At 42.7% G+C, this 25,644-nt stretch overlaps 1 protein-coding gene across 1 annotated transcript in view; it reads left to right on the top strand.

The window, feature by feature from the left end:
• ADAM12 (ADAM metallopeptidase domain 12) overlaps window positions 1–25,644 on the top strand; it is a 1,000,652-nt gene that overhangs the window by 896,285 nt on the left and 78,723 nt on the right. The window contains 5 exon segments of the mRNA XM_077455498.1: window positions 10,728–10,805; window positions 19,304–19,412; window positions 21,475–21,610; window positions 24,324–24,426; window positions 24,945–25,121. Of these exon segments, the coding sequence (XP_077311624.1) occupies window positions 10,728–10,805; window positions 19,304–19,412; window positions 21,475–21,610; window positions 24,324–24,426; window positions 24,945–25,121 (603 nt within the window).

Genomic DNA, 25,644 nt, shown 5'->3' with positions numbered 1-25,644 from the left:
AGACTAGGTAATAAATGGCGGGTGCCCTGAAACTATAAAAAAATAACTAACCAACCAGCGTCACCTGTAACAGTTATATGGTGATCACTGGTGAAAGGGTTAACTAGGGGGCAATTAGGGGGCTTTATGCGGTAGTATATGGGGGTCCCTGGCGCTATAAAAAGCTGCAGCGAACCTAAATACCTACCTGCCTAACTAGCGTCACCTGTGACACTAATACAGCGATCAGAAAAACGATCGCTTATTAGGCTGGGTTCACACTGGAGCGATGCGGGAACGCCACGAATGCGCGGCGGGTTCCCGCATCGCATGCCTCCCGGCGGCAGTTCACACTGCCCTATGCGAACTGCTGGGAGTGTCAGTGAAATGTTACTGACACCCCCAGATCAGTTCGCATATCGCAGTGCGATCTGCAAACTCGGATCGCATGGTGTGAACACCCATGCGATCCGATTCTGCTGCGGGCCAAAAAAAGGGTCCCGTGCGAATTTGCGGCGGGTGCGGCGAATGGCTGAACTCGAATCGCACAGAGATCGGATGTGATTTGCACTGCAGTGCGGTGCGAATCACATCCGTTCTCATAAACCGCTGCAATGTGAACCCAGCCTTAGTGACACTGGCGACGGGGGGTGATCACGGGGTTAAACCTTTATTGGGGGGGTTAGGGGGGTACCTTAGAACTAAAGGGGGCTAACCCTAACTGCCCTAACAGTTATTAGTCACAAATGACACCCGCCGGGTGATCAGGGGGTTAAACCTTTATTAGGTAATAAATGGCGGGTGCCCTGAAACTATAAAAAAATAACTAACCAACCAGCGTCACCTGTAACAGTTATATGGTGATCACTGGTGAAAGGGTTAACTAGGGGGCAATCAGGGGGCTTTATGCGGTAGTATATGGGGGTCCCTGGCGCTATAAAAAGCTGCGGCGAACCTAAATACCTACCTGCCTAACTAGCGTCACCTGTGACACTAATACGGCGATCAGAAAAACTATCGCTTATTAGGCTGGGTTCACACTGGAGCGATGCGGAAACGCCGCGAATCCGCGGCGGGTTCCCGCATTGCATGCCTCCCGGCGGCAGTTCACACTGCCCTATGCGAACTGCTGGGAGTGTCAGTGAAATGTTACTGACACCCCCAGATCAGTTCGCATATCGCAGTGCGATCTGCAAACTCGGATCGCATGGTGTGAACACCCATGCGATCCGATTCTGCTGCGGGCCAAAAAAAGGGTCCCGTGCGAATTTGCGGCGGGTGCGGCGGGTGTGGCGGGTGCGGCGGGTGCGGCGAATGGCTGAACTCGAATCGCACAGAGATCGGATGTGATTTGCACTGCAGTGCGGTGCGAATCACATTCGTTCTCATAAACCGCTGCAATGTGAACCCAGCCTTAGTGACACTGGCGACGGGGGGTGATCACGGGGTTAAACCTTTATTGGGGGGGTTAGGGGGGTACATTAGAACTAAAGGGGGCTAACTCTAACTGCCCTAACAGTTATTACAGTCACAAATGACACCAATGCAAAAAAAAAAAAAAAAAAAAAAATGACATTGGTGTCACTGTGACTGGGGGGCAGGGGTAATTGGGGGTGTGAGTGTGCCTGGCATGTTCTACTGTGTGTGTAGAGTGTTGGTGCAACTTACTGATCCGCTCTCCTCCGTGTCGGAACGAAAAATACCGACACGGAGGAGAGAATACATCACTTCCTCTCCTGTGTTTACATTACAGGAGAGGAAGTGATGTCACCGGGGATTTCTATTCGTCGGGAGCGATCGCGAGGGGGTGGCCATGAATGAATGGCCGTCCCCTCGTCCGGGATCGCTCCCGAACGAATACCGACCGCCGCAGGCACCGGGCGGGGGCCCGATCGGGCCCCCGACCCGCGGGAGGCAAGGGACGTACATGTATGTCCTTATGCCTGCCCGTGCCATTGTACCGACGTACATCAGCGTGCGGCGGTCGGCAACTGGTTAAGTTTGATCACCGATTTTCTATTGGATTGAGGTCTGGGCTTTGACTAGGCCATTCCAACACATTTACATGTTTCCCCTTAAACCACTCAAGTGTTGCTTTAGCAGTGTGTTTGGGGTCATTGTCCTGCTGGAAGGTGAACTTCCGTCCTAGCCTCAAATCACACACAGAGCAGTACAGGTTTTGCTCAAGAATATCCCTGTATTTAGCACCATCCATCTTTCCCTCAACTCTGACCAGTTTCCCAGTCCAGACTGCTGAAAAACATCCCCACAGCATGATGCTACCACCATGTTCCACTGTGGGGATGGTGATCTTTGGGTGATGTGATATGTTGGGTTTGCGCCAGACATAGCGTTTTCTTTGATGGCCAAAAAGTTACATTTTAGTCTCATCAGACCAGAGCACCTTCCTCTATACATTTTAGGAGTCTCCCTCATGCCTTTTTGCAAACTCAAAATGTGCCATTTTGTTTTTTGCTGAAAATAATGACTTTCTTCTGGCCACTCTGCCATAAAGCCAGACTCTCTTGAGCGTACGGCTTATTGTCGTCCTATGTACAGATACTCCAGTCTCTGCTGTGGAACTCTGCAGCTCCTCCAGGGTCTTAGGTCTCCGTGCTGCCTCTCTGATTAATGCCCTCCTTGCCCGGTCCCTGAGTTTTGGTGTGCGGCCGTCTCTTGGCAGGTTTGCTGTTGTGCCATGTTCTTTCCATTTGGTTATGATAGATGGTGCTCCTAGCGATCATCAAAGATTTGGATATTTTTTTTATAACCTAACCTTGACTTGTACTTCTCAACAACATTGTCCCTTACTTGTTTGGAGAGTTCCTTGGTCTTCATTGCAGTGTTTGGTTAGTGGTGCCTCTTGCTTAGGTGTTGCAGCCTCTGGGGCCTTTTAAAAAGGTATGTGTATATGTAATGATGGATCATGTGACACTTAGATTGCACACAGGTGGACATCATTTCACTAATTATGTGACTTCTGAAGGTAATTGGTTACACCAGAGCTTTTTATGGACTTCATATAAAGGGGGGTGAATACATACGCACATGCCAATATCAGTTTTTTTATTTCTGAAAAATACTTTTATGTATATATTTTTCTAACTTTACTTCACCAACTTAGACTATTCTAATCCATCACGTATAATACAGATAAAAAAAACATTTGAACTAAAGGCTGTAATATAACAAAATAGGTAAAAAGCCAAGGGGGGTGAATACTTTTGCAAGGCACTGTATGTAAGGTAATGCAGCACTTATTTTCAAGTACAGAGGTAATTTATTTTTAAAGATCTTTGCAAATTTGGTGTGTTTGGCTTGACTAAATATTCTAGTATAAAAGAAAAAACTGAAATATACATGGAAGAAAGCGTCTGTCAGCTTTGTAGCGATACAACTTTGTTTCATCTTATCACTCGAGATTTTCTACTGTAATGAGAAATTTCTGCTCACCCATTCCTGCTTATCTACTGCTAATTAATACGACTGCCGTTTATGGTCCCGCCGCCTCCTCTGCTCTTTGTTATGAAGATCTAACATAATACTTTGACTTGTATGTATGTTTCCAATTGTATAGGTCAGCATCCTTTCTTATTTTAAAATGACATACCGTATATACTCGAGTATAGGCCGACCCGAATATAAGCCGAGGCCCCCAATTTACCCCCAAAAAAACTGGCAAACTTATTGACTCGTGTATAAGCCGAGGGTGAGACATGCCTGTCCATCCCTGTGTGTGTGTCCGTCCATCCCTGTGTGTCCGTCCATCCCTGTGTGTCCGTCCATCCCTGTGTGTCCGTCCATCCATCCCTGTGTGTGTGTGTGTCCATCCATCCATCCATCCCTGTGTGTGTGTGTCTCCATCCATCCATCCATCCATCCCTGTGTGTGTGCGTCTCCATCCATCCATCCATCCATCCCTGTGTGTGTGTGTCTCCATCCATCCATCCATCCATCCCTGTGTGTGTGTGTGTGTCTCCATCCATCCATCCATCCGTGTGTGTGTGTCTCCATCCGTGTGTGTGTGTGTGTGTGTGTGTGTGTGTGTGTGTCCAGCCTACCTTTGTCCCGAGCCTTTGTCCCGAGCCTCCGTCCCGTGTCGTGCCTTCGTCCCGTCCCGTCCCGTCCCGTCCTGTCCCGTGCCGTGCGTTGCCTTGCCTCCGTCCCGTGCCCTCTTCGTCGGCGGCCATTGTAAAATTCAAAAGCCGCGCCTCCTCCTTCGCCTGTGATAGGCGGAACACTGAATTTCCCAGCAGCCTGTGTTCCGCCTATCACGGACGTCGTATCATCCTCGTCCGTAGTACGAGGATGAGCGGATGCCCGTGATAGGCGGAACACAGGCTGCTGGGAAATTCAGTGTTCCGCCTATCACAGGCGAAGGCGGAGCCGGAGGCGCGGCTTTTGAATCAGAATGGCCGCTGTCTGTCTGCTCGACACGCTGATCGAGCGGGCAGACAGCGATGACTCGAGTATAAGCCGAGGGGGGCACTTTCAGCCTCAAAAAAGAGGCTGAAAATCTCGGCTTATACTCGAGTATATACGGTAATCCTTTCTTTTCTATCTCTAATTGTCCTAGATTTAATGGCCCCAACGAGGCGTACCTTGGAGTCCTTTGATTAATCTTGAGTGACCCACCATCATGTGACCTCCCCCTAATAATGCCTCTCGGTCTAATTTTCATTAGAATCACTGACTGATCTTCCTAGCAGTGGAAGAAACCATGTTTGATTTTAAGGCCATTTAAATACAGCAGGCTTACACTCTTTACCCAAATAGAGTATAAAGACTCCATGCAAAGGCATCTTTTAATTGCTCACTTCAAAAGACTTCATTATTTTGTTCTTCAAGTGTATGTTTGTGTTGGCTATCAAAGATTAATCCGACTACGCTTAAAAACGAACATCGGTTCACCTAGCTGTTAATGTAAATTTACATTTTATGTTTATGAAAAACATTTCTTTCATATTGTTAGAGTGGCACAGGAATAAAAAATAAAAAAAGATCATTACTTAGGGAGTATTACGTAAAGGAGAAGTACAAAGCTCCTTTGGCTGTACGTCTCCTGTGGATCATAGGAGTGGGGTTCCTTCTGCACTCCCGTGACCCGCTTTCCGCAGACAGTGGGCTGAAGCCCACTGTTGGCTAAAGTCACAGAGACACTTAGGAAAGATCGTGACCATATGGTCGGGACCTGCCCACATACCTGGGCTGGCACGCTGGCACTTGGCTCAGCCTCTGGGAGGGGGGAGCAGGGAGCCAAGTACTGACACCACCAGTTCTCTTCTCACGGAGCTGTGAGAACCAATCGATTTGGCAGTGTTTGATCACTCGGTTCTCAGTGTTAGAGCTGACAGGGGACCGATGCAGCATCCATATAATTAAAAATGACATAAGAAACAAATCTCATACTTCTCTTTTAGGTTGGATTCACACTTATGCATTTTTTGTGCTTATTGCAGATTTGCACTACAGTCCATCTAACATGGTTTCCTATATGGAACACGTTCTGTTGTGCAAATCTGCAAAATGCAAAAAGCACTAAAAATGCATAGGTGTGAATCCAGCCTTAAAATGTATGTACACCCTCACCTTGTAAAACAACCCATTCATTTTAAAATAGAAATGAAAGGCAAAACATTTGTGTATACATATAAACAAAACCAATAATACCCTTTTTCTAAGTGTAGCCATACTCCCGCAGGAGCCGCTTAAGTATGTTTTTTGTTGCGTACTCTGCCTCTCAACCCCAATAACAGCCTCTGCCCCTCTTGGCACACCTGTCAATAGTGTAAGAGCAATGACCAATGAGGAATGCACACGTTATGATAAAACACAGAAATTGTTTTTTTTCTGTAGTATTTCTGTGGAAAAGTAACAGACAGTAACAATGTGTGTGTATTTGATTGAGATATATATATATATATATATATATATATATATATATATATACATACATACATATATTCAAGTAATCAACTGGAGAGCAATAACTGAGATTAAGAGCAATATAGCGCAATCCTATATTCAGGCTGCTTTCAGGGGATTCCATACCCTAAGAATAACCCCAAGAGCAGAGACACACTTAAATGGCAAATAAATCACAATATAACACTTCATATCGGATTGGTTACCTTTACTCCTCCAGGCAGGAGAAGAGCAGAAGAATGACCCTCTTTATGTCAGGCCTCTTTCTTCTGTCCCCTGACACCACAGGCCCAACTTTAAACACTTTATTCAAATCAACATGCAATGGCTTAACTTTATAGATAAACTGTCCCACACACCCACTGCATATATATATATATATATATATATATATATATATATATATATATATATATATATACAGAGCCCTGAATATGTGTGCACTGGTCCGTGTGGCACTAGTAGCTTCAGTCCTTTTGAAGAAGGGATGAGGTGGCAACCCTAAGGAACACCAGGGATTTCTCACAAATGAAGCAATACAAAGAGAACCGTATGCTTTCTCATACAAGCACATGGTACAGCAGGCAATATGAAATGTGGGGTTAACATATTCTTTAAAAGGTTCAATGTTTGGATGACGTGGCCAGAAAAAGCAGAATGGTGGTTACGTGGCTTCTTTGTGATCCTAGGGTGGTAAGATCACTTTTAATCAGGAACTTCCCCAGCCTTGTTTGTTTCTCGATCATCTGTTGAGTGACACAACTTGATGATGATTAAGCACCCTAGGGTTATATCACTACCTACAGGAGAAATGGACACTAGGCTAGGAAACTATCCCCTCCCACCCATTGAATTTCACGTGTGTCCTTAATGAGGATATTGTGCTACCTAATTGAAGCAAACAAATAAAAGAATGCATACCCAAATCAGAACATCCGGAACATAAAGTGTTATTACAGAAGTGTGGCTGCTAGGACCATGAATTGGGTTTCCGCAAGAAAAATCTTGGAATGATGCACAAAATAAATAACAGGCAGCACTCCAGACATTTCGCTTTTTAAAATGTCATGTATTTATGAAAGGAAACGTCATATAAAGACATAACTATAAATTGTATTACATGCACAAGATTGTTCTGCTATCTAGACAGAAGCAGACTCTCAGCTACAAGCACCAAATACATTTTTATTAGAACAGAGAGGAGATCCAGGCATAAAACACAGCAATTAACAATCATCACTACACATGCTATTCATGTTTGTTAATTGCTGTAATTGTTGACCATACCAGAAAGAACCTTCAGCTAGCACTTGGGTGGATCTCACTTTGGAAGGGGGTCATCTAACGAGCAGGGCCCTCTAGTCCCTCCTGTATTGATTTGTATTGTAAGTGTACTGTCTGCCCTCATATTGTAAAGCACTGCGCAAACAGTTGGCGCTATATAAATCCTGAATAATAATAATAATTACCCAGTAACATTATAATTCCCACCTCCACCTGATCCTGGGTGCCCACATGCCAGCGGATGCCGTGATTCATAACTAGTTTAGATGTAGCTCTTTCGATGCAAGTCTTTGGGGTTGATTTACTAAAACTGGAGAGTGTAAAATCTGGTGCAGCTCTGCATAGAAACCAATCAGCTTCCGTTTTTTTTTTTTGTAAAAGCTTAATCGAACAAGCTGACGTTAGAAGCTGATTGGCTACCATGCACAGCTGCACCAGATTTTGCACTCTCCCGTTTTAGTAAATCTCCATCTTTGTGTCCACTAGCACTGAAAAAAAGCATTGCATATTTTATTGACCAAGTGCCCAAGTCAGGAAAGAGAAGCATAAAGGGGGATAGAAGAGGCCTTTGGATTATGTTTCCCATGTTTACTGCACTTTTCCAAACTCCGAAGCAGCAAATACAGTTTTAAGACCCCTTAACCCTTTGTGAATTGATCTTCATATTTATTCAGTGATTTCAGAGTAGGAGAGCTTTGCATCGGGAGCCTCCCAGGTTTAGCTCAAAACACTAACTCCTAAACTCCCATACACACTATCAGATTTTCTGCTGAGTTTTTCCTTCAGATTTACCAAAACCATATAATATGAGGTCAAACCTTAGCAGCTTCAATGTGTATGTAATCAGACAGGCCCCTTGCACTACATGGTTTTGGTAAATCTGAAGGAAAAAATCAGCAGAAAATCTGATAGTGTGTATGGGGCTTTAGAGACTTTCCCATACAGAATCTTGTAATGAACATTGACTTCCATACTTGTGTATCGTTACATACAATAGCTGTAGTGGTTATTTTGGGCACATCTCTGTAATCACAGCAGTAATCCACTTTATTATTCCGTAGCTTTCATATACAAGCTAAATTGCCTCTGGAAACAGTTGTACAATGTCCTTTCCTAAATATTTTCATAATTCAGCTGACTCAACATCCCTCTTTCTTGCTTGCTTGCTTGATCATCCAATAAATAATTAATATTGACATCTGTTGATGTTTGTTAAGAGAACAAATATAGTACCTGACTAAAAGCCAGAGAAATCTACTACCCTGTTTAGATTTATTGATGTCTCATTTGCAGGGAAAACATGTGTTTGCGTTTCTGGATGAATTACTACAATTCTGTGTGCTTAAAGCGGTTGTACAGGTTCATTTTTTTTCCTTAAAATAAAAATGTTATACTTGCTCTGTGCAGTCCTTTTTTGCACAGTGGCCCTAAACCTCCTCTTCTGGTGTCCCCTACTGGTGCTCTCACCTCCTACTTTTCAAGTGCTCCCGTGGCAAGCTGCTGGACCCCGAGTCGGGCTGTGTAGGTCTATAGAAAGTTCTGAAGCTTCTTTTGGCCGATTGCTGTGTGTAGGGCGGCCCATTTAGGTGGATGGGCTGCCCTGTGTGTGATGAGTGAAAATGCTCCAAAACACCTCCCCCCTCTATAAAAAAAATAAATAAAACCTCATGTAGGAATGCGAGTTCCCGCTATGCAGAGTTGTAAATGGGGCTTGACAGCTGAGTGTTTCTGTCCACTCCCTCCTATGTACTTGTATATAGGTGGCCATACACTATGCACGCTGATTATGTTAGTGAGAAGGGTGATCACTGATTGATTGCATTTCAGTTAAAAAAAACATGCAGCTAGCAATGGGAGGGTGGATGATGCAGGGTGTGTGCTAATGAGGTCAGCTGGTCAACTCCTTCCTGTGTCATGACCTATAGTCTGTGAGGATGTAAGACAGAAGCAATAGATACGTTTTGAATCATGGATGGAGGACAGTAAGGTACGTGTCTGTAGATTTTATGGAAAGCTTTGATATTTTTGCAAAAAAAAGTACATGAATACTATATTGGTGCAATAGGAGAGCTGGAATTTAGGAAAAAAAAAATGATGAACTTAACATTGTTTGCAATTTAAAGGCTATCAGTCTTCCCAACTGTCTAAACTATTTGCCCGCTTCTCCCCCCAATTACGTAATGAGGAAAGGAGGACTAAAGCTGGCCATAGGCAGTTTGAATCTCTGCCGGTTCAGCAGGCACTGGCTAAGATCCGAACCATGTATGGGCAGGCTGATTTAATCATTGATCAACTTTGGTACAACCAGCCTGTTGGGTTTTTCATATAATCATCGTCAATGGTTTTAGCTGCTAGCAATAATCGGTGTGTGTTCTCCTGGCTGGGACAACTCCCCCTGCCAGGAGAGCACAATAGCTCCACGGGAGGGATTTCCCCCATTAACACTGACTGTGGTTGCAGGAAAGAAAATTTCACCATCTATGGCTGACTTTATTTGTAGTCCAAGCCAGGAAAAGCAGCCCAGGCTGACAACACTGTGGTTCCATAGGTACAGTGCAGTGAGTGAGCATTGTCACTCTAGGGCAGAAAGCATGTTACTGGCAGATTCACCAAGTTAACCCCTTGGCCCCCAATGCCTCTCAGCCCTTTAAGGGGTTTAAGATGCCAGGAGGCGGGGTTTATAATCATGTGACCGCCGTGATTGGCAAGCAGCGATCTCAAGCTTCTGGTTAGCCACTGGTAATTATGCCGGGAGCGCTCTCAGCACAGCTGTTGTTTACAATGTTGGATGAAAAAATGTGGCCTCTGGGTGCCGAGCCCACCCGCTGAGAGGTTCAATATTTGCATGTTGTCAGCACCAAGAGGTTATAATAAAAGGATGCATATTAATGTGAAATTTAGGGAAAGGGAGGGAAGACCCACTCTAAATAAAAGCAGAAATGACCCAGCTGTCGTTCACTATGGGTATACATACCTCCCAACTTTCTGAAATAGGAATGAGGGACACCTGCTTGTAAATGTATGTAGACATAGGACACCCCCCACCACGCCCCCCTTAAAGGAGAACTGTACAAAAAAAAGATTGGTTAAATCCACAAGGGCTTTATTTTACCACTACTATTTTTTTATATTGGCTTTTGGAATTTACAAATGCAGCAATTTAGATATGGGATGAAAGGTTTAGCACTGGGAAACACTTTTTTTGATAGCTAAGTAGTGCAATATATATACAACTATAGGGATCAGACCAAAATAAGGGACAAATGAAGGGGAAAGAGGGACAGAGGGACTTTGCTCCAAATGAGGCAAAGTCCCTCAAAATCGGGGTCAGTTGGGAGGTGGGAACCCCTCATATTTATGCCCCCAAGAGACTTCAGTTAAATGTAACTTTTCTTGGGAAAAATCTTTTCCCTTTTGGTTTGTGCAAACACCTAGAGCACATTACTGATCCGTTTCTGTTTCCAGGTTGCTAATGATCAGCATTGTATTGTTCCCAATTTTTGTTTGTGTCACAGCTAACTTATTTTTCCCTTTCTCAGATCTGCCTAAACCGTCAGTGCCAGAACATCAGCGTATTGGGTGTCCACGAATGTGCATCCAAGTGCCACGGACACGGAGTGAGTAGTGCAGAGTGCTTTCATTCGTCTTCCTTTTTGTTGGCAGGAAAGGGCAGTTCTTAGAAAGTGCGGCTTCCTGAATGATAGAAGTGATACTTTGAACATTTAATCGCAGCCCATATTCATTTGGCAAATTCGGCAAGCTATTGTAGGGAAAATGATTAACTACAGTAGCGCATTGAAATGATAATGAGCTGGCGGTGACAATGGGGGAGCTTACACTGCTACAACACGATCATTTACATATACTGCTAATGTGGACACCGATAAGAAATTACACTTAAACTTCCCAGTGAAAATGGCATTGTATCATTTTTTTTTTCTGAGCTTATCTCCGAACTCCCTGGAGAAGATCTCAACCTCAGAGTCTGCCCTTCAGTATTCTGATACCAGAGTACAATTAATGCATAGCAAACAGTTATGTATGAAACGTCCACATATCCCCCTCCCCCATCTCTCATCTCTTCATATATCTCTTTGCTCTCTCCATCTTTATTCTCTCTGTTCCTTCTTCTTATCTTCTTTCAACTCTCTTCACCTTCTGCTCTTTTGCTTGTTTTATCTTTTCTCTCTCCCACTACTTAAAATATATGTCTGCGCAAAATAAAAAAAAATACTCCATACATCTCTGCAATACATGCACATGTGTGTCGTTTCTTTACAAAATTCAAGTACAAAAAAATACAATAATCTCCTAACATATTAAAATCAGCTGAAATCACTGCCTTTATTGCATTGAAAACTCAAGCAGTGTTATCAGCCCTGCCTGAGCTGTGCCTTATTATTATTATTATTATTATACAGGATTTATATAGTGCCAACAGTTTACGCAGCGCTTTACAATATAAAAAGGAGACAAAACTGTTATAATACAATAAGGGCCCTGCTCAGAAGAGCTTACAATCTAATAGGTCTTGCTGGACTACACCCCCTGGCTGTGTATGGGGATAGAGAGCAGTACCGGGACAAGGTCATCCAGTGCCCAGGACAAAGATGCCAAACTGCGCCCCCCTTCCCTTAGGCAGTGATGGCGAACCTTGACACCCCAGATGTTTTGGAACTACATTTCCCATCACGCTCAACCACACTGCAGGGTGCATGAGCATCATGGGAAACGTAGTTCCAAAACATCTGGAGTGCCAAGGTTCACCATCACTGGAGGGCCAAGGCATCCTCATCAATGTAATAAACAATTGCGCCCAGGGAAGCCGCCCCCTCTTGCCCATCCCTTGTCCCGGCCCTGATAGAGGTGGCTATTTTTTGTAATCCACCTGGTTAGAACTCAGGCGGAGCTTGGGAGCTCGGGGCAGGAAAGGCAATGGGGTTGATTTCGTAAAGGCAAATAGGCTGTTCACTTTACAGTGGGATTTTCCCTTAGCTAAGTGAATAAATTAAAGTGCTATTGACTTCCATCTCCCAATCACGCACAAGCAAATATATTACTTTTTTTTTTTTTTTTATGTTCTTGTATGTGATTGGGTATTCTTAGCTTTGTGAATGTGAATTCAATTTGCAAAGTGAACAGCCTATTTGCCTTTATTAAATCGACCCCCGGTGTTTTCAGCTTAAACAAAAAGTTGGAAGCATCTTGGTTTTCTGGCAGATCAACATTTGTACTTGCAACATTTTTAAAACTAATAAAACATGGAGAATATGATTTTTTTTTTTTATAATGAAATACACTCAATTATATAAATGAATAAAAAAACGAACCCCTATCTGCACAGAACAAGCGCTAAGGGAGTAAGTAAAACAGATATAAATCCCTCAATGGGTAAATGAGTGTGGCCAATTAAGGCTGAAGCTGCTACCACTCACACCTGCTAATTTGCAAGTGTCACTAGTACATATATAAAACAAACAAAAAGGCAGCGCTACATAAACACAGTCCAATTATTCCAGGTGTGCGGTCATAAAAAGGTGCACATTATATATATATATATATATATATATATATATATATATATGTCCAATATCTATTGCCAATATAGATTATTCCACATTGTATATAGTGAGAAAATTAATAGTTCTTAATTAAAACACTGCAGTAATGAGCTGTCGCCAACACCTCCACACGTGAGAAAAAAGGGGATTAGACGGACCCCCATATAAGTAAACTCTTACCAGACAGCGCTGGAAAATAAGCATCAACACCAATCTTTGATAACCTCTCTGAATGGATTTCACTTCAAAACTTATTGCAGGCGGGAGGATGGATCACACGCCAATGAGCGCATTCCAAAGTGAAAAAAGAGAACTCCATAGCGTAATTCCATTTATAAAATTTGTATTGAATTCCAAAACATCCCTCCTTTTAGGACTTGCACTTACTTAAGATGTTGATGCGATATTGATATTTATTTTATTGGTGAAATCAACATACATCCATATGGAAAAGAACCCAGGCGGTGTCTCCTACCACACGCTTCTCACCTCTCTGGTGATAGCCGTAACGGTATCCTCGATTGGCGTGCTGACGTCACAAATGGTCGTTGTTTGGCCCAATACTGACGCATTTCATCATCGTCATCTGAGGGTAACACCCTCAGATGTCTTATGAAACGTGTCACCGTTGGGCCAAACGATGACCATTAATGACATCAGTACAGCAGCGTGTGGTAGGAGACACCACCTGGGTTCTTCCCCATATGGTTGTATGCTAATTTCACCAATGCAATATTGATATTTATTTTAAGTACCTGATAAAAGTGATCTCACTGCGAATCGCCGTGGAGGCCACTTATCTGAAAGCCAGCTTGTTGCCATTGTTGAAAATACCAGGGTTATGGCAGCTATCTGCTGCCATAGCAACTGTATTTAGCATCAAAGTAATGAGGTACAATGATGGCAATTTGCCCAAGTGGTTAAAGTGCTTGTAATCCCTCACCTTGTAAAACAACCCATTCAGTTTAAAATGGAAAAGAAAGACATAAAAAAAAAAATAAGTGATCACATCCCCTCTGTTCTCAGCTGCATAAGAGGGCTGGGAGAGGAGAAACAGAGAGCTTCCCAGTAAAAGGCTGTGTGGGGAGGGGGGGGGTGTTCCCTGTACAGCTAAAGAACTGACCACAGTGTGCTCTCATGCTTGGCGTGGTCAGTTTTTGATAGGAAAGCAGAGGGACTGGCAGGAACACCAGGTATTTTACATGAAGGAAGCAATACAAATAGAACAGGGTACTTTCTCATACAAGTATATGGTACAGCAGGCACATATCATATGAAATGGTGGGACTACATACTTTAATAGCTCAGTGTGAATAAAGAGAGGAGAGGAGGAGATTGGTAGTGGGGCACAGATGCTGTCAGAATCAGTCAAATGCTGTTCTCTAACCTATTCTAGCAGTAGTTCCCCAATGGAGTGGTCAGACATGGTCATTTTGGGATTCAGTATCTACTCATTACCTGTTAAAGTGACTTGTGCTGAGAAAAACACAACTCTGCAATTACCGAACTCTCCTTCTGAATGTGCTAGTTGCTTGATATATATACCTTTATCCAATGGCTTTAGTATTGTCTAAATTACTGGCCCAGCTATATATGCAGACCAGGAGTTGTTGCTGCATGCCGGGATGAGTCAGTGGTTTTTATTTTCAAAAGGCAAATAGGCTGCTGACTTTGTAAGGGAAATTGCCACAGAGCTTAGTGAATAAAGTGAGATAGACAACTGTAGATGAGCGCGGTGGCAAGTTTTTTGTTATCACGTTGGTGTTTGTATTGGTCCACCCATCTACACAGCCTGGAAAATGACTGGGAACATTTAGGGACGCTAAAGGACCTAACATCTCCTTCACCCTTGGACCTTATGAGCCTGTATCATTTTCAATCTTGTAAGCAGGGCCAGCACTACCACTAGGTAAACTAGGCAGCCGCCTAGGGCACTCTGCTGCCTAGGGGCGCCCGGCCACTGGTGTTCCTACACTCTTCTCTCTACAACAAGCAACTAAGTCTCAGCATCAGCAGGCAGCCGCCACTCCGTTCACACATAGTGTCAGAGGCACAGTTGCGGCAGAGGACTGTGTCTGTGTCCGGATTCCCGAATGAATGGAAACAAGCAAACATTTATTGATGGGCACTAGGCTGCATTGTTGGGCGCTGGCGAGGTTGCATTTGATGGGCATTTAATTAAAAGGGTGGGGTATACATGAGCAGGACAAAGGGGGTGGAGTCAGGGGTGGGGGCCAAGGGGGTGCGGCAAAATGAGGTTTCGCCCAGGGTGTCAAAATTCCTTGCATCAGCCCTGCTTGTAAGTGTTGCGTACCTTTGCAGCTAATAAAGCAATTTTAATCTCTGCATTTAGGTGGCGCTTCTCCCCCCTTTTCTTCTCCCTTCTTGTCTTACACAGAGATGGTTATACTCGGAGGACAGCTGCCGCCGACCTTACCCAGCTTAGACACATATCCATAGGTGCAATTCTTTTCTTCCACATCCACGGATGTACTATGGACTATTGAGTTAATAGACTCTAATGTGTGTTCAATTTTTTATCCCTCTATTATTTTGAATCAGTGGTTTATTGCGCCAGTATAAAAGGTATATTGTGTTTATATTGCTTTCTGTAGAGTTCCTGGAAAGGCCACTACAGGTAACACTCTTCACAGACAGGAATTGAGCCGGCTGGATAGCTTCATTGCAGACAATTATACCTGTCTAATCAGAAGACAGCTAATTGTTAGTGCCGTGTATTGTATTCCATGTGAAAAGTACAGGGCTTTGTTGGCTAGTTATATTCATTTAAGGACATGCTCAGGCTCGCAGGAAAGGAAATGAGATATTTGCATCACAAAGACTTTATTAAACTTGGATTTTAAATTAAACCATCATGAAATACAAGTGTTTCATTTTCCCAAGCAAATGTTCATTAACGCTTCAATGTTACACCATTACAAACAGTCAACTGTTATACTTTGAAAGGTGGAAGAGTCTAAATATTGATTCACTCCAATCACTGATGTGGCTTGCAGTATTGCTTCAAACGAGAGAACATTGTCAGATATACGCAGCTATACGTTTTCAACCGCAGATACTTGACATGAAGTGGGAGAAGCATTTTGAGAGGCAACTCTGACTTCTCTTAAAGTCACATTTCATGGAAACAGCTAAACTGTAAGGCCTCATGCACACTGGACGTTTTTACAGCTGCTGTTTTTGGCTTCAGACATTTTTTTTTTCTACAGTCATTAAACTCCCCCTCATGTTATCCTATATGTCCGTGCACACTTAGGGGGTTATTTACGAAAGGTCAATCCAGTTTGCACGGCAAGTGCATTTGGAAGTGCAGTCGCTCTAAATCTAAGGGGTAGTTCTGAAATGAGTGGAAGCTCTGCTGATTTTATCATCCAATTATGTGCAAGCTAAAATGCTGTTTTTTATTTTCCCTGCATGTCCCCCTTGGATCTACAGCGACCTTACTTCCAAGTGCACTTGCAGTGCAAAGTGGATTTTCCTTTAGTAAATAACCCCCATAGGCTGCTGTTAGCAGTTTTCGACTGGGGAGTTTTTTGGCTGTAAAAAAAACCCAAACTACTGGGTTCTGAGAGGAGTTTTCAGCTGTAAAAACACTTGAACATTAAAAACGCAGATAAACGCTCAAAAACTTGGCTCACCAGCATTTTTTTAAGTTTTTGATCCATACAGTTTTTTTGTTTTGTTTTGTTTTTTGTTTGTTTTTTAACGCTATTGCAAAAACATTGAAAAACTCACTGCAAAGCTACTGGCGTTTTTATAACACTATTATAACGTCCAGCGTGCATGAGGCCTTACTATTTTACAGAAAAAGTGATTTTATATCTTTGTAGTTTTGTCCTGCATTGGTGTGTTTTCCAGCAGGGATAAACGGGATCCCTTGTAAAAAGAATAAAAAATGCAGCTAAATTGCATCATACTGTAGCTGCAGCACATAAAAAGCTGCAATGGGATTCCACATTTAATTGTCCCTTCTTTCAGTATTTAAAAAAAATTCATATATAGGATTTACATCAGGATATGACATATTGACAAGCTGCAATGATATATATATAGTCAAAATCAAGCAAATTAGCATAAATCGGCATGTGATACAATATGGTATGAAGGGCATGAATTGTCAATGTTTATCTCCCCTAGAAGGGGTATTTCCCCAGTCATGTGGAGGAGTCCGGTGCTCAACAAATGTTTGTAATTTAATAGGCGTAGGTGGAAGGAGGGAAGAGGAGTAAAGGCAAGGGAAGAAAATATGGAAAATTCCAGAGATTAGGAAATAAAAAAAAAAAACTTTTAAGGCCCCTTTCACACACACGGCGAGCTCCTTTTGTAGTCTGCCTGATAAGTGGGGAATCTGTCTGCTGGTTCGTGTTCACTCTACTTATGCAGAGTGGACACAGATATAGCCTGCTCTCCTCTATGGGTGGCCGGATGTAAACGAAACACCTGTCCGTTTACACCCGACTGCCATCCGGTCCACCAGACTGAAGGGGAATGGATCCCTATCTGTCTGTTTTTAGCCATCCGGATCGGATGTCGGTCTGTGTCAATGGACATATGTCTGACACCTGCCACTCCATAGAAGAGACTGGTGGGTCCAATCAGGTTTGCCTGAAAAACTGACAGGTGGACCTGATTGGTCCTCTGGTGTGAAAGGGGCCTAATGCGGGGGCGGCGACAAGGGTGTCTCCTGATACAGGGAAGAGAGCTACTCAGTATTGCAGGTATTCATCCGACCACCAAAAATGTTCCTAGTAGAGCCATCTAGCCGTGTGTCCCTGAGATTTATCTCACAGGTCAGAAGTAAGCTGCTCCATACGCTGTACGTCATTCACCACTTTGGTATTTTAACCACTTCCTTCCTGTAGGACGTTCCTGAACGTCCTGCCTTTGAAGAGGAATACTGTTGTTATAGTAGCAGCTAGGTACCATAACCATAATCCTCTTCAAGAGCCGGCAATTTTCTTCCAGATAAAAGTGGCCTCTGCAGCAGATTCACCGCGAGATCAGAGAGGGCCCCCCTCCCGCCGTGCTCCGGTGCCCTCCGCCACTTACTGGAGCCTTCGGCAGCAGTGGAGGTGATCCGGTCCCTTCCTTAGCTGTACAGGGAGATGAGTCACTTACGCCCATACCTCTTAAAGGGACATTTTTTCAAATGACAAACATTTTTTTTTTATTATTGCATTTTAGTGTAAATAAGAGATCTGAGGTCTTTTTGACCCCAGATCTCATATTTAAGAGGTCCTATTATGCTTTTTTTCTATTACAAGGGATGTTTACATTCCTTGTAATAGGAATAAAAATGACACCATTTTTTTTTTTTAAAGAACAGTGAAAAAAGTAAAATAAATAAGAAAAAAAAGCAGAGCTAGCGCACAGAAGCGAATGCATACGTGATTAGCGCCCGCAAAGAGGGGGGTTCTGTAGTCCTTCCTGTCCTAGGGGGACAACACTGCTTCTCCATACAGTACGGGGAGAGAGCGTTGTCACCTTAGGATGGGAAGTTATTACTGGCAGGATCACTGGGGGAAAATAAAGGGCAAAAAGAAAGAAAACGAATGCAGCTACCTCATCTAAGGACCCATAAAGGTATATTATATTACAATTGTGTGCTTGGGATTAGATATACTTTAAGAATTAGAACTGTATAGATTAAGGCCAGTGACATGCCCACTGTGTTCTATCAGTCTGATCAGAGTAGTAGATCTGAATTGAAAGAGAGAAACAAAAAGAATTTGTGTTCAGTGACATTGGACTTAGAAGCAGATGCAGCCATGAGAAGGTGTGCGTTTAGGTGTCCTCAGAGGCCAATAGATTGATTTTGACATGTTTAGAATAGCAGTTACCATTCACTCTCATAGCATTCTCATTACAAAGTAATTAAAGTGGTTCTAAAGGTTAAACATGTTTGCGTGTGTTTTTATTTAAAAAAAACAAGTTTACAGTGTTGTATAGCTTTGTAGAATATAGGGGCTGGCAATAATCCTCCTTTGATTTTATTGCCAGCTACTAATAGCGGCGGGGGGGGGGGGGGGGGGAGCAGATTTGTTTATCGGCTCAGACACAGGAGCTGACAGGCAGGGAGGGAAGGGGAAAGCAAGCAGGATGATGTAGGAAGGTAAACTTACCATGGTATTCAGGGATCAGCAGCCATGATTACCGTGGTCAGTTTACATAGGGGACACAGGAACAGGCAGGATCAACCAGTTTATAAAAAAAAAAAAAAAAAAGGGACAAATGACACAGCACATGTACTATGCTGTGTATCCTGCTTTAAAGGAGCAGGATCTCTCTCTTTTTAATTTTTTTGGGGTTACAACCACTTTAAGAAAGCCTTCGCAGACAAGTAAAAGTTTGTAAAAAAACGAACTTCTCTATACATATAAGGCCTAAAGCACAATCACTGCAGCATTTCTAAGCAGGAACAGTGCCATGTCTATGTAATACTTAAAAATGGCTGTAATTTACAGTAAGTCAGTCATTTAGAAATGGGAACCATATTCAAAACTTTAGCAGGTGTTTTGTTATCTTTTATTAAGGTTTGCAACAACAAAAAGAACTGTCATTGTGAGGCTGAATGGGCACCTCCATATTGTGACAAGCCGGGATATGGAGGCAGTGTGGACAGCGGACCTATGAGAGTGCCAGGTCAGTAACAATGGATTACATGAAATGTAAGCAGAGCTATGAGTTAAAAACGTGCATTCAAAAGTAATCGTGTGATAATCCGAGCTATAACAAATAAGCAGAATACAAACCACCAATAACTCTTTAGATTAGCGTTTCTCAACTTTTGTTTTTAAAGAGGAACCCTTAAAGTATTGTTCATGTCTCCAGTATCCCCTTTTAATTATATTCACATCTGACAGTATAATTATATATATAGGTAAGTTACAAATATAAAGATCAATACAATACAAAAGAATACAAGTGACAACATAAGTCACTAGCATATTTGACACCCAGAGAAAATCATTTTGTAACACCCTCTGCTCCATAAAATATTTTCTGTTCTAATCATGAAATGAAATAATAATGACCAAATGGGTGCAGTGGAAAGATTCCTTTTTACATTGGAGATCAGTGAAGTGGTACCCTTACACTAGAGGTCAGTGGGAGAAAGAACTAATTGACAACATTGTTGATTAGGGGAAAGTGCCCTTCTTACAGCTAAAAAGATGAAGGGGAATGTATCAAAACTGGAGCAGTAGTGTATTTTAACCAATCAGCTTCTACCTTTAATTTTCAAAGTTTACCCGAACAAGGTGAAGATAGAAGCTGATTCGTTATCACGCACAGCTGCGCCAGATTCTGTCTGCTCCAGCTTTGATAAATCTCCCCTAAGTTCTTTACTACTGAAATAACCCTAACAACATTTGGAGCAACCCCAGGGCTCCAGTGGCCCCAGACTGAGAGGCCGATTTAGATCTTCAGTAAAAATAGGAAGATAATCAGGGTCACTTGGAAGGCCTATTTCACACGGGCTTCCGCTTGTATAAGAGCAGTGTGAACAGCAATCTTTTACAAAGCATTTGCAGGGTTTCAGCAAGCTTTGTTGAAGCTTTTAAAGTACCATTCAACTTTAGTTTGTAAATGTTGAACACAGATCCTAATGGGGGTGTTGATTGTCACATTAAAGCAGTGTTCTGCCCAAATCAAAAAAAAAATGAAAAGCCAGAAGCTACACATGCTGGAACTGCTGGCTTTTAACAATAGGACACTTATCTGTCCCGGAGTCCCAGGATGTTGGCACCGCAGCTAATGTTTCCATCAGCTGTCAGGTGCTGCCGCTGCCATTGCGAGTAAGGGTTCCCGGCAGTCTAGCCTTAAAGGTTGGCGCCGGGAACCCTACTGCGCATGCGCGAGTTCCCGCTCCTCTCTCCTACTGGCTCGGCAACAGGGAGAAAAGGAGGGAGCCCCGCGGTGATGTCACAGGCCGGGGGCCTGAACTCCTGGAAGTGGGAACAGGATACCTGTCTTTGAAAGGTATCCTGTCCCCCCCTCCCCCCAATTGTGGCACCGGAGGGGGAGATGAGACAAATAAGCGGAAGTTCCACTTTTGGGTGGAACTCCGCTTTAAGGAAGCTGCTAGTAGTCTTCAGTATTCCTTTTAAAAGCTTCAAGAAGTGCCGAAGCCTACTAGCAGCTTGCTTAAACTGGAAATCCGCACTTCTATTAGGATCTGTGTTCAGCATTTACAAACTGGAGTTGAACGGTACTTTAAAAGCTTCAACAAAGCTTTCTGAAGCCTCTGCAAATGCTTTGTCAAAGCTTGCTGTTCACACTGCTCTTATACAAGCTTAAGCCTGAAACGGGCCTGAATACAGCTTACCATTTGATTGGGTACAGCTTTCAGGCTGGCATTCTTTATGCCCTGCTCTCAAAATATCCTGTATCCTTTTTTTCTGAATGATCTTGCACTTAAGTGTAGGGTTCCATGGTTTAGATCGACACTTCCCCCCCCAATATCATATCCTCTTCATGCAGCATGGCCAATAACAGATGATTGTGTATGTTTATACTACTATCATTCTACATAATGACTTTATCTGTATCACAACTTCTGCCTGACATGTCTGTAGCTACTAGAAAAGGTTTCCATTCTGATGTATTTAGTTACAACCCTTTTAGTATAGACCTTCTATCAACTAAGAGTTTATTCAAGCCCAAATGCCCATAGCAATGATTATATATTGACTTGTGTTCACAGATAACAGAAGTTTAGTTGCTGCCATCTTGGTAACAATCACATGCATAGCAGCAGCTGCCTTCACCATCTACCTGAAAAGAAGGACCTTATTCAGGTGGCTTTATACAAACAAGAAGACATCCATTGAAAAACTGAGGTAACTGGCAGCATGATCATTTTCCAGCAAATGAACTCTTATGAATGATCAGAGTGTTATCCTCTTGCTCTCATGGTTGGGCAGATTCATAAAGAATTCAGGGACCAATTAGTCCAAGTAGTGAGTGAGTAGGCAGTTCGAAGTCTTTAGCACTCACAGGTTGTAGAACTGCATTGTAAAAAAACATCAATTACTACATCATGCATCTTTTCCTCTATAAAGTTTTTTGCACTTAATGTTTGTGCTTGTGTTTTTATGCACTCTTGTGAGTGTGTCCATATGATAAGAACCCACAAGTGTGCATGTTATTGTGTGTATTCCACTTCAAGGGCACAGGCATTGGGCTGTTACCAACAGCTCTACTGAAAGTAAAGGTATCAGCGGCCTGTTTGTATAGTGGTCATTAGAAAGCGATTAAGTAATAAAATAGTGTTGTCTCAAAATTGCTTTACCGTGGAAATGTGGTTTGACCTTTTAGATAACCGAGAGAAGGACTTTGGTAAAATTACATAGTTAGTAAGGTTGAATAAAGACATCAGTCCATCCAGTTCAACCTGAGTGAGTGTCTACAATTGTCCCTATCCCTGTACATTGCACACTCACATTGGTCCCTACACTCAAGGAGCCCACAATCCAAGGTCTCCATTCATATACTAGGGCCAATTTTGGACAGAAGTCAATTAACCTGCCAGCATGTCTTTGGAGTGTGGGAGGAAACCAGAGTACCCAGAGGAAACCCACGCCGGCACAGGGAGAACATGCAACCTCCAGGCAGGTAGTGTTGCGGTTGGGATTCAAACCCACAACCCTTTTTACTGCTAGGCAAGAGTGCTAACCACTACACCACTGTACCGCCCAAAATGTGTGCGTAGTTGTGGTAAAAGGTAAAACATTTGACCAGAATCACAAAGTCGTGAAACATATCTATTCTTAAAAGGGTTTAAAGCTGATTCCACCTGATACCTCAATCAGCTGCTCATGTTCTGGCTTCCTTTACTCCTAAGATGCCAGAATATAAGTATTGCAATCAGTACAAAGCCAAATGACACACTGTCCTCTCCAAGACGGGTGGGGACACATGCTACTTCTAAGATATCCTATGTTTGGTATACAGATAGACAAGTGACCTACCTACTGTATTCACTTGGTGCTGAAAAGGCCAGTTTTAAGTACAGGTTGCGCTTACAAAAAAAAAAAAAAAAAATACATGGCGTGACATATTTACAATTTTATGCCCAGCAAGACTTTGTATTTCAGAAGATATCTGTGCCACTTCAGCAGATCCGGCATTCTGTCTAATTTGCCTATTAAAGTGCAAAACCACATTTTTTTCCTAGTTTGGCCAACGCTAAATTGTAGTGCAAGTGGTGGACCGTTCCATTTTTGTATTGAGAAGAGAGAATATCAACTGGACAGAAATCACAGTGGTTGTAAACCCAGTGAAGTGAGATGAAACAAATTCTCCTACATAAGTTGTATCTGTCTATCCGCAGTCTTTTCTTCTCTACATCCATTCAAAGTGCTGACTTTATAAGCGTGTCTGAGAGTTCGGAAAAAAGGGGGCAGAGAGCTGACGTTACACTCTGCAGAGCTTAGTGAGGAGAGCTCTGAGAGCTGATTGGAGGGAAGTGACAAACCCTCTTCAAACAGGAACAGAGCTGAAGCTGTCAGTCAGCTGGGGGTCCCTCCCTGTCACCTTATTTCTCTTGGTGTCTGGAAAACTTGTCAGAAGAAATTCATGCCGATAGCAGAGGAACAGAGCAGCAGACAGAAATGACACTTAGTGCTCTTAATTTACATAACTACACATTATAGAGCAGGGGTCTCCAAACTTTCTGAGCAAAGGGCCAGTTTACTTTCATCAAGCTTTAGGGGGCTGGACTGTGGCCAGTGTGTGTAGAAAATTCCCCAGTGTCAGTGGGAGGAATAGTGCCCCGTCATTGGTTTTATTGGGAAGAATAGAGCAAAAGTGCTCTATTGTTTGTATGAATTGGAAGAATAGTGCTTAATTGATGTGTCAGCAGGGGAAATGGTGCACCACCATTGGAGTCAATTGGTGGAATAGTGCCCCAAGGGCCAAATACAGGCAAGCAAAGGGCCTCATCAGGCCACAGTCCACTGCTATTGAGGGATATGCTTTGTTCATATTTCATGTCTGAGGTTTACAATCACTTGAATCTAAAATCTGTTGACAAGTGTATGATGATTGGGAGTTAACCCAGACACGGCCTGAGTGTTATAAGGGGCTTCCAAAAATGCCTTCAAAGTAAATATGGGGCTTTGTATCTAAAGACTCGGTCGGGCTATTTATAGGAAAAGAAAATAGGTCTACCTGTGAATTCCCAGGAGGAGAATGAACCAATCCATGGCTTCAAATTGTGTTAGTCATTTGGAGAGATGTCTCTCTAACCTTTGAGCGAAGTTTGGTCAAATGAGCTGAAAGTTACCATAAATGTGGCCATTGCTTGCTGGGCACTCCATTCATTAGAATAGTCTCTGGGGTGTTATAAAAGACACATTTCCACAGATTGCAGAAGCTAATTTAACAGGCTAGTGGCTTTCCAAAAAAAATCAATATTTATTTCCAGTCCTGCAAGAGTATTTGATCATTTATACTCCTGTTGTTTGCCATGGTGAATAAAAATGAAGAGACCTTTCATAGTGTGACTAAATTGCAGCTCTTCTCCATTGTATTCAATTATTTATGTTGCAGGTCAGCCAGACCATCAAGAACAGGGAGCTCAAATGAAGCTAATCAAGAACACAGCACAACAATGAGCAAAGATCTACTGAGCAAGTCTTCACAGAGGCAGGAGGTGTGTGTGACCCTTGTATATGTTATCCAAGGTGATGATAATATGTCTCAGGTATAGCTACTGCAGAAATAGCAAGCCAAGAAAAAAAAAAAAAGGATGGACAGGTCTTGAGTGTTAACCACTTCAGCCCCAGGAGATTTTACCCCCTTCCTGACCAGAGCACTTTTTGCAATTCGGCACTGCGTTGCTTTAACTGACAATTGCGCGGTCGTGCGACGTTGCACCCAAACAAAATTTCCCTGGGTAGGAAGGGGGTAAAAGTGCCCGGTACTGAAGTGGTTAAAAGGGCTAAAAGCAAGTTTTAAAATTACCATGTTATTGCTTATGCGATTTAAGTGATTGGGTTTTAGATTTGTTTTAACTATTTCACAGCGTTGATGATTTGAGAGTAAATCAAAATGAAATGCATTTAAAGACTGTAAAGAAGGCATATTTATCTTGTCTGGATACAAAACTTTTGCATAGGGAGTACAGCAGTTCTTTAAACAATTCAAATATATCTACTGTGTCATGTGCAGGACCGGAGGATGCATAGGCCGACTCGTTATCATCCAATAGATATCAGCCATCCAATAGGAATACTTGTACCACCTGAACACAAACCGCACATCCAACCACGGCCTCCATCATATCCCTTTCAGAAAAGTATGCCAGCGCGACCACTGCCAGCAAAACCCCCAACTAGAGGAGTACAGGTAGGCATCACCTGAGATTTGCCACACAGCCACACACAAAATGTGTTCTATTCATTTATATAACTTACATGATATATTAATGTGGGACAAACATTCCCAGGAAAACGTACAGAGTGTGACTGGAAGCTGTAGGTAAAGATATCAACATAAAAGAATTAATAACGAACAAATTATTTTGGAGTCCTGAGATTATAACAATCTACTTTCTTTTGATTTAGTTGGGTAAATACCAACAAAATTATGCACTTTGAATTGGGGTAGACATCCTCCATTTACCTAAAACCTAACTCTGTTTTTTTTTTACTGTTAGCCTAGGTTCACACTAGTGTGTAAAAAACACTGCAAAAACAATTGCACCGCGTTCCTGTGCACATCACGTGATGACTGCAGTGCGATTTGAGCCTTGAATGGCTCAAATCACATCACAACCGCACCAAAATAGCGCAGGACCCTTTTTTTTCCACCACACCTGAATCGCACTGTGTTTTGCAATCTGTTTTAGGGTGTCATTATTCTAACATTC

This window comes from Lithobates pipiens, unplaced genomic scaffold (genome assembly GCF_037356315.1).
Source record: "Lithobates pipiens isolate NorthernLeopardFrog02 unplaced genomic scaffold, aLitPip1_a1.2 Scaffold_25, whole genome shotgun sequence".
In the NCBI taxonomy this organism is placed as follows: Eukaryota; Metazoa; Chordata; class Amphibia; order Anura; family Ranidae; genus Lithobates; species Lithobates pipiens.
The sequence above is the reverse complement of the archived record's forward strand: the minus strand, read 5'-3'. Positions and strand labels throughout refer to the sequence as shown.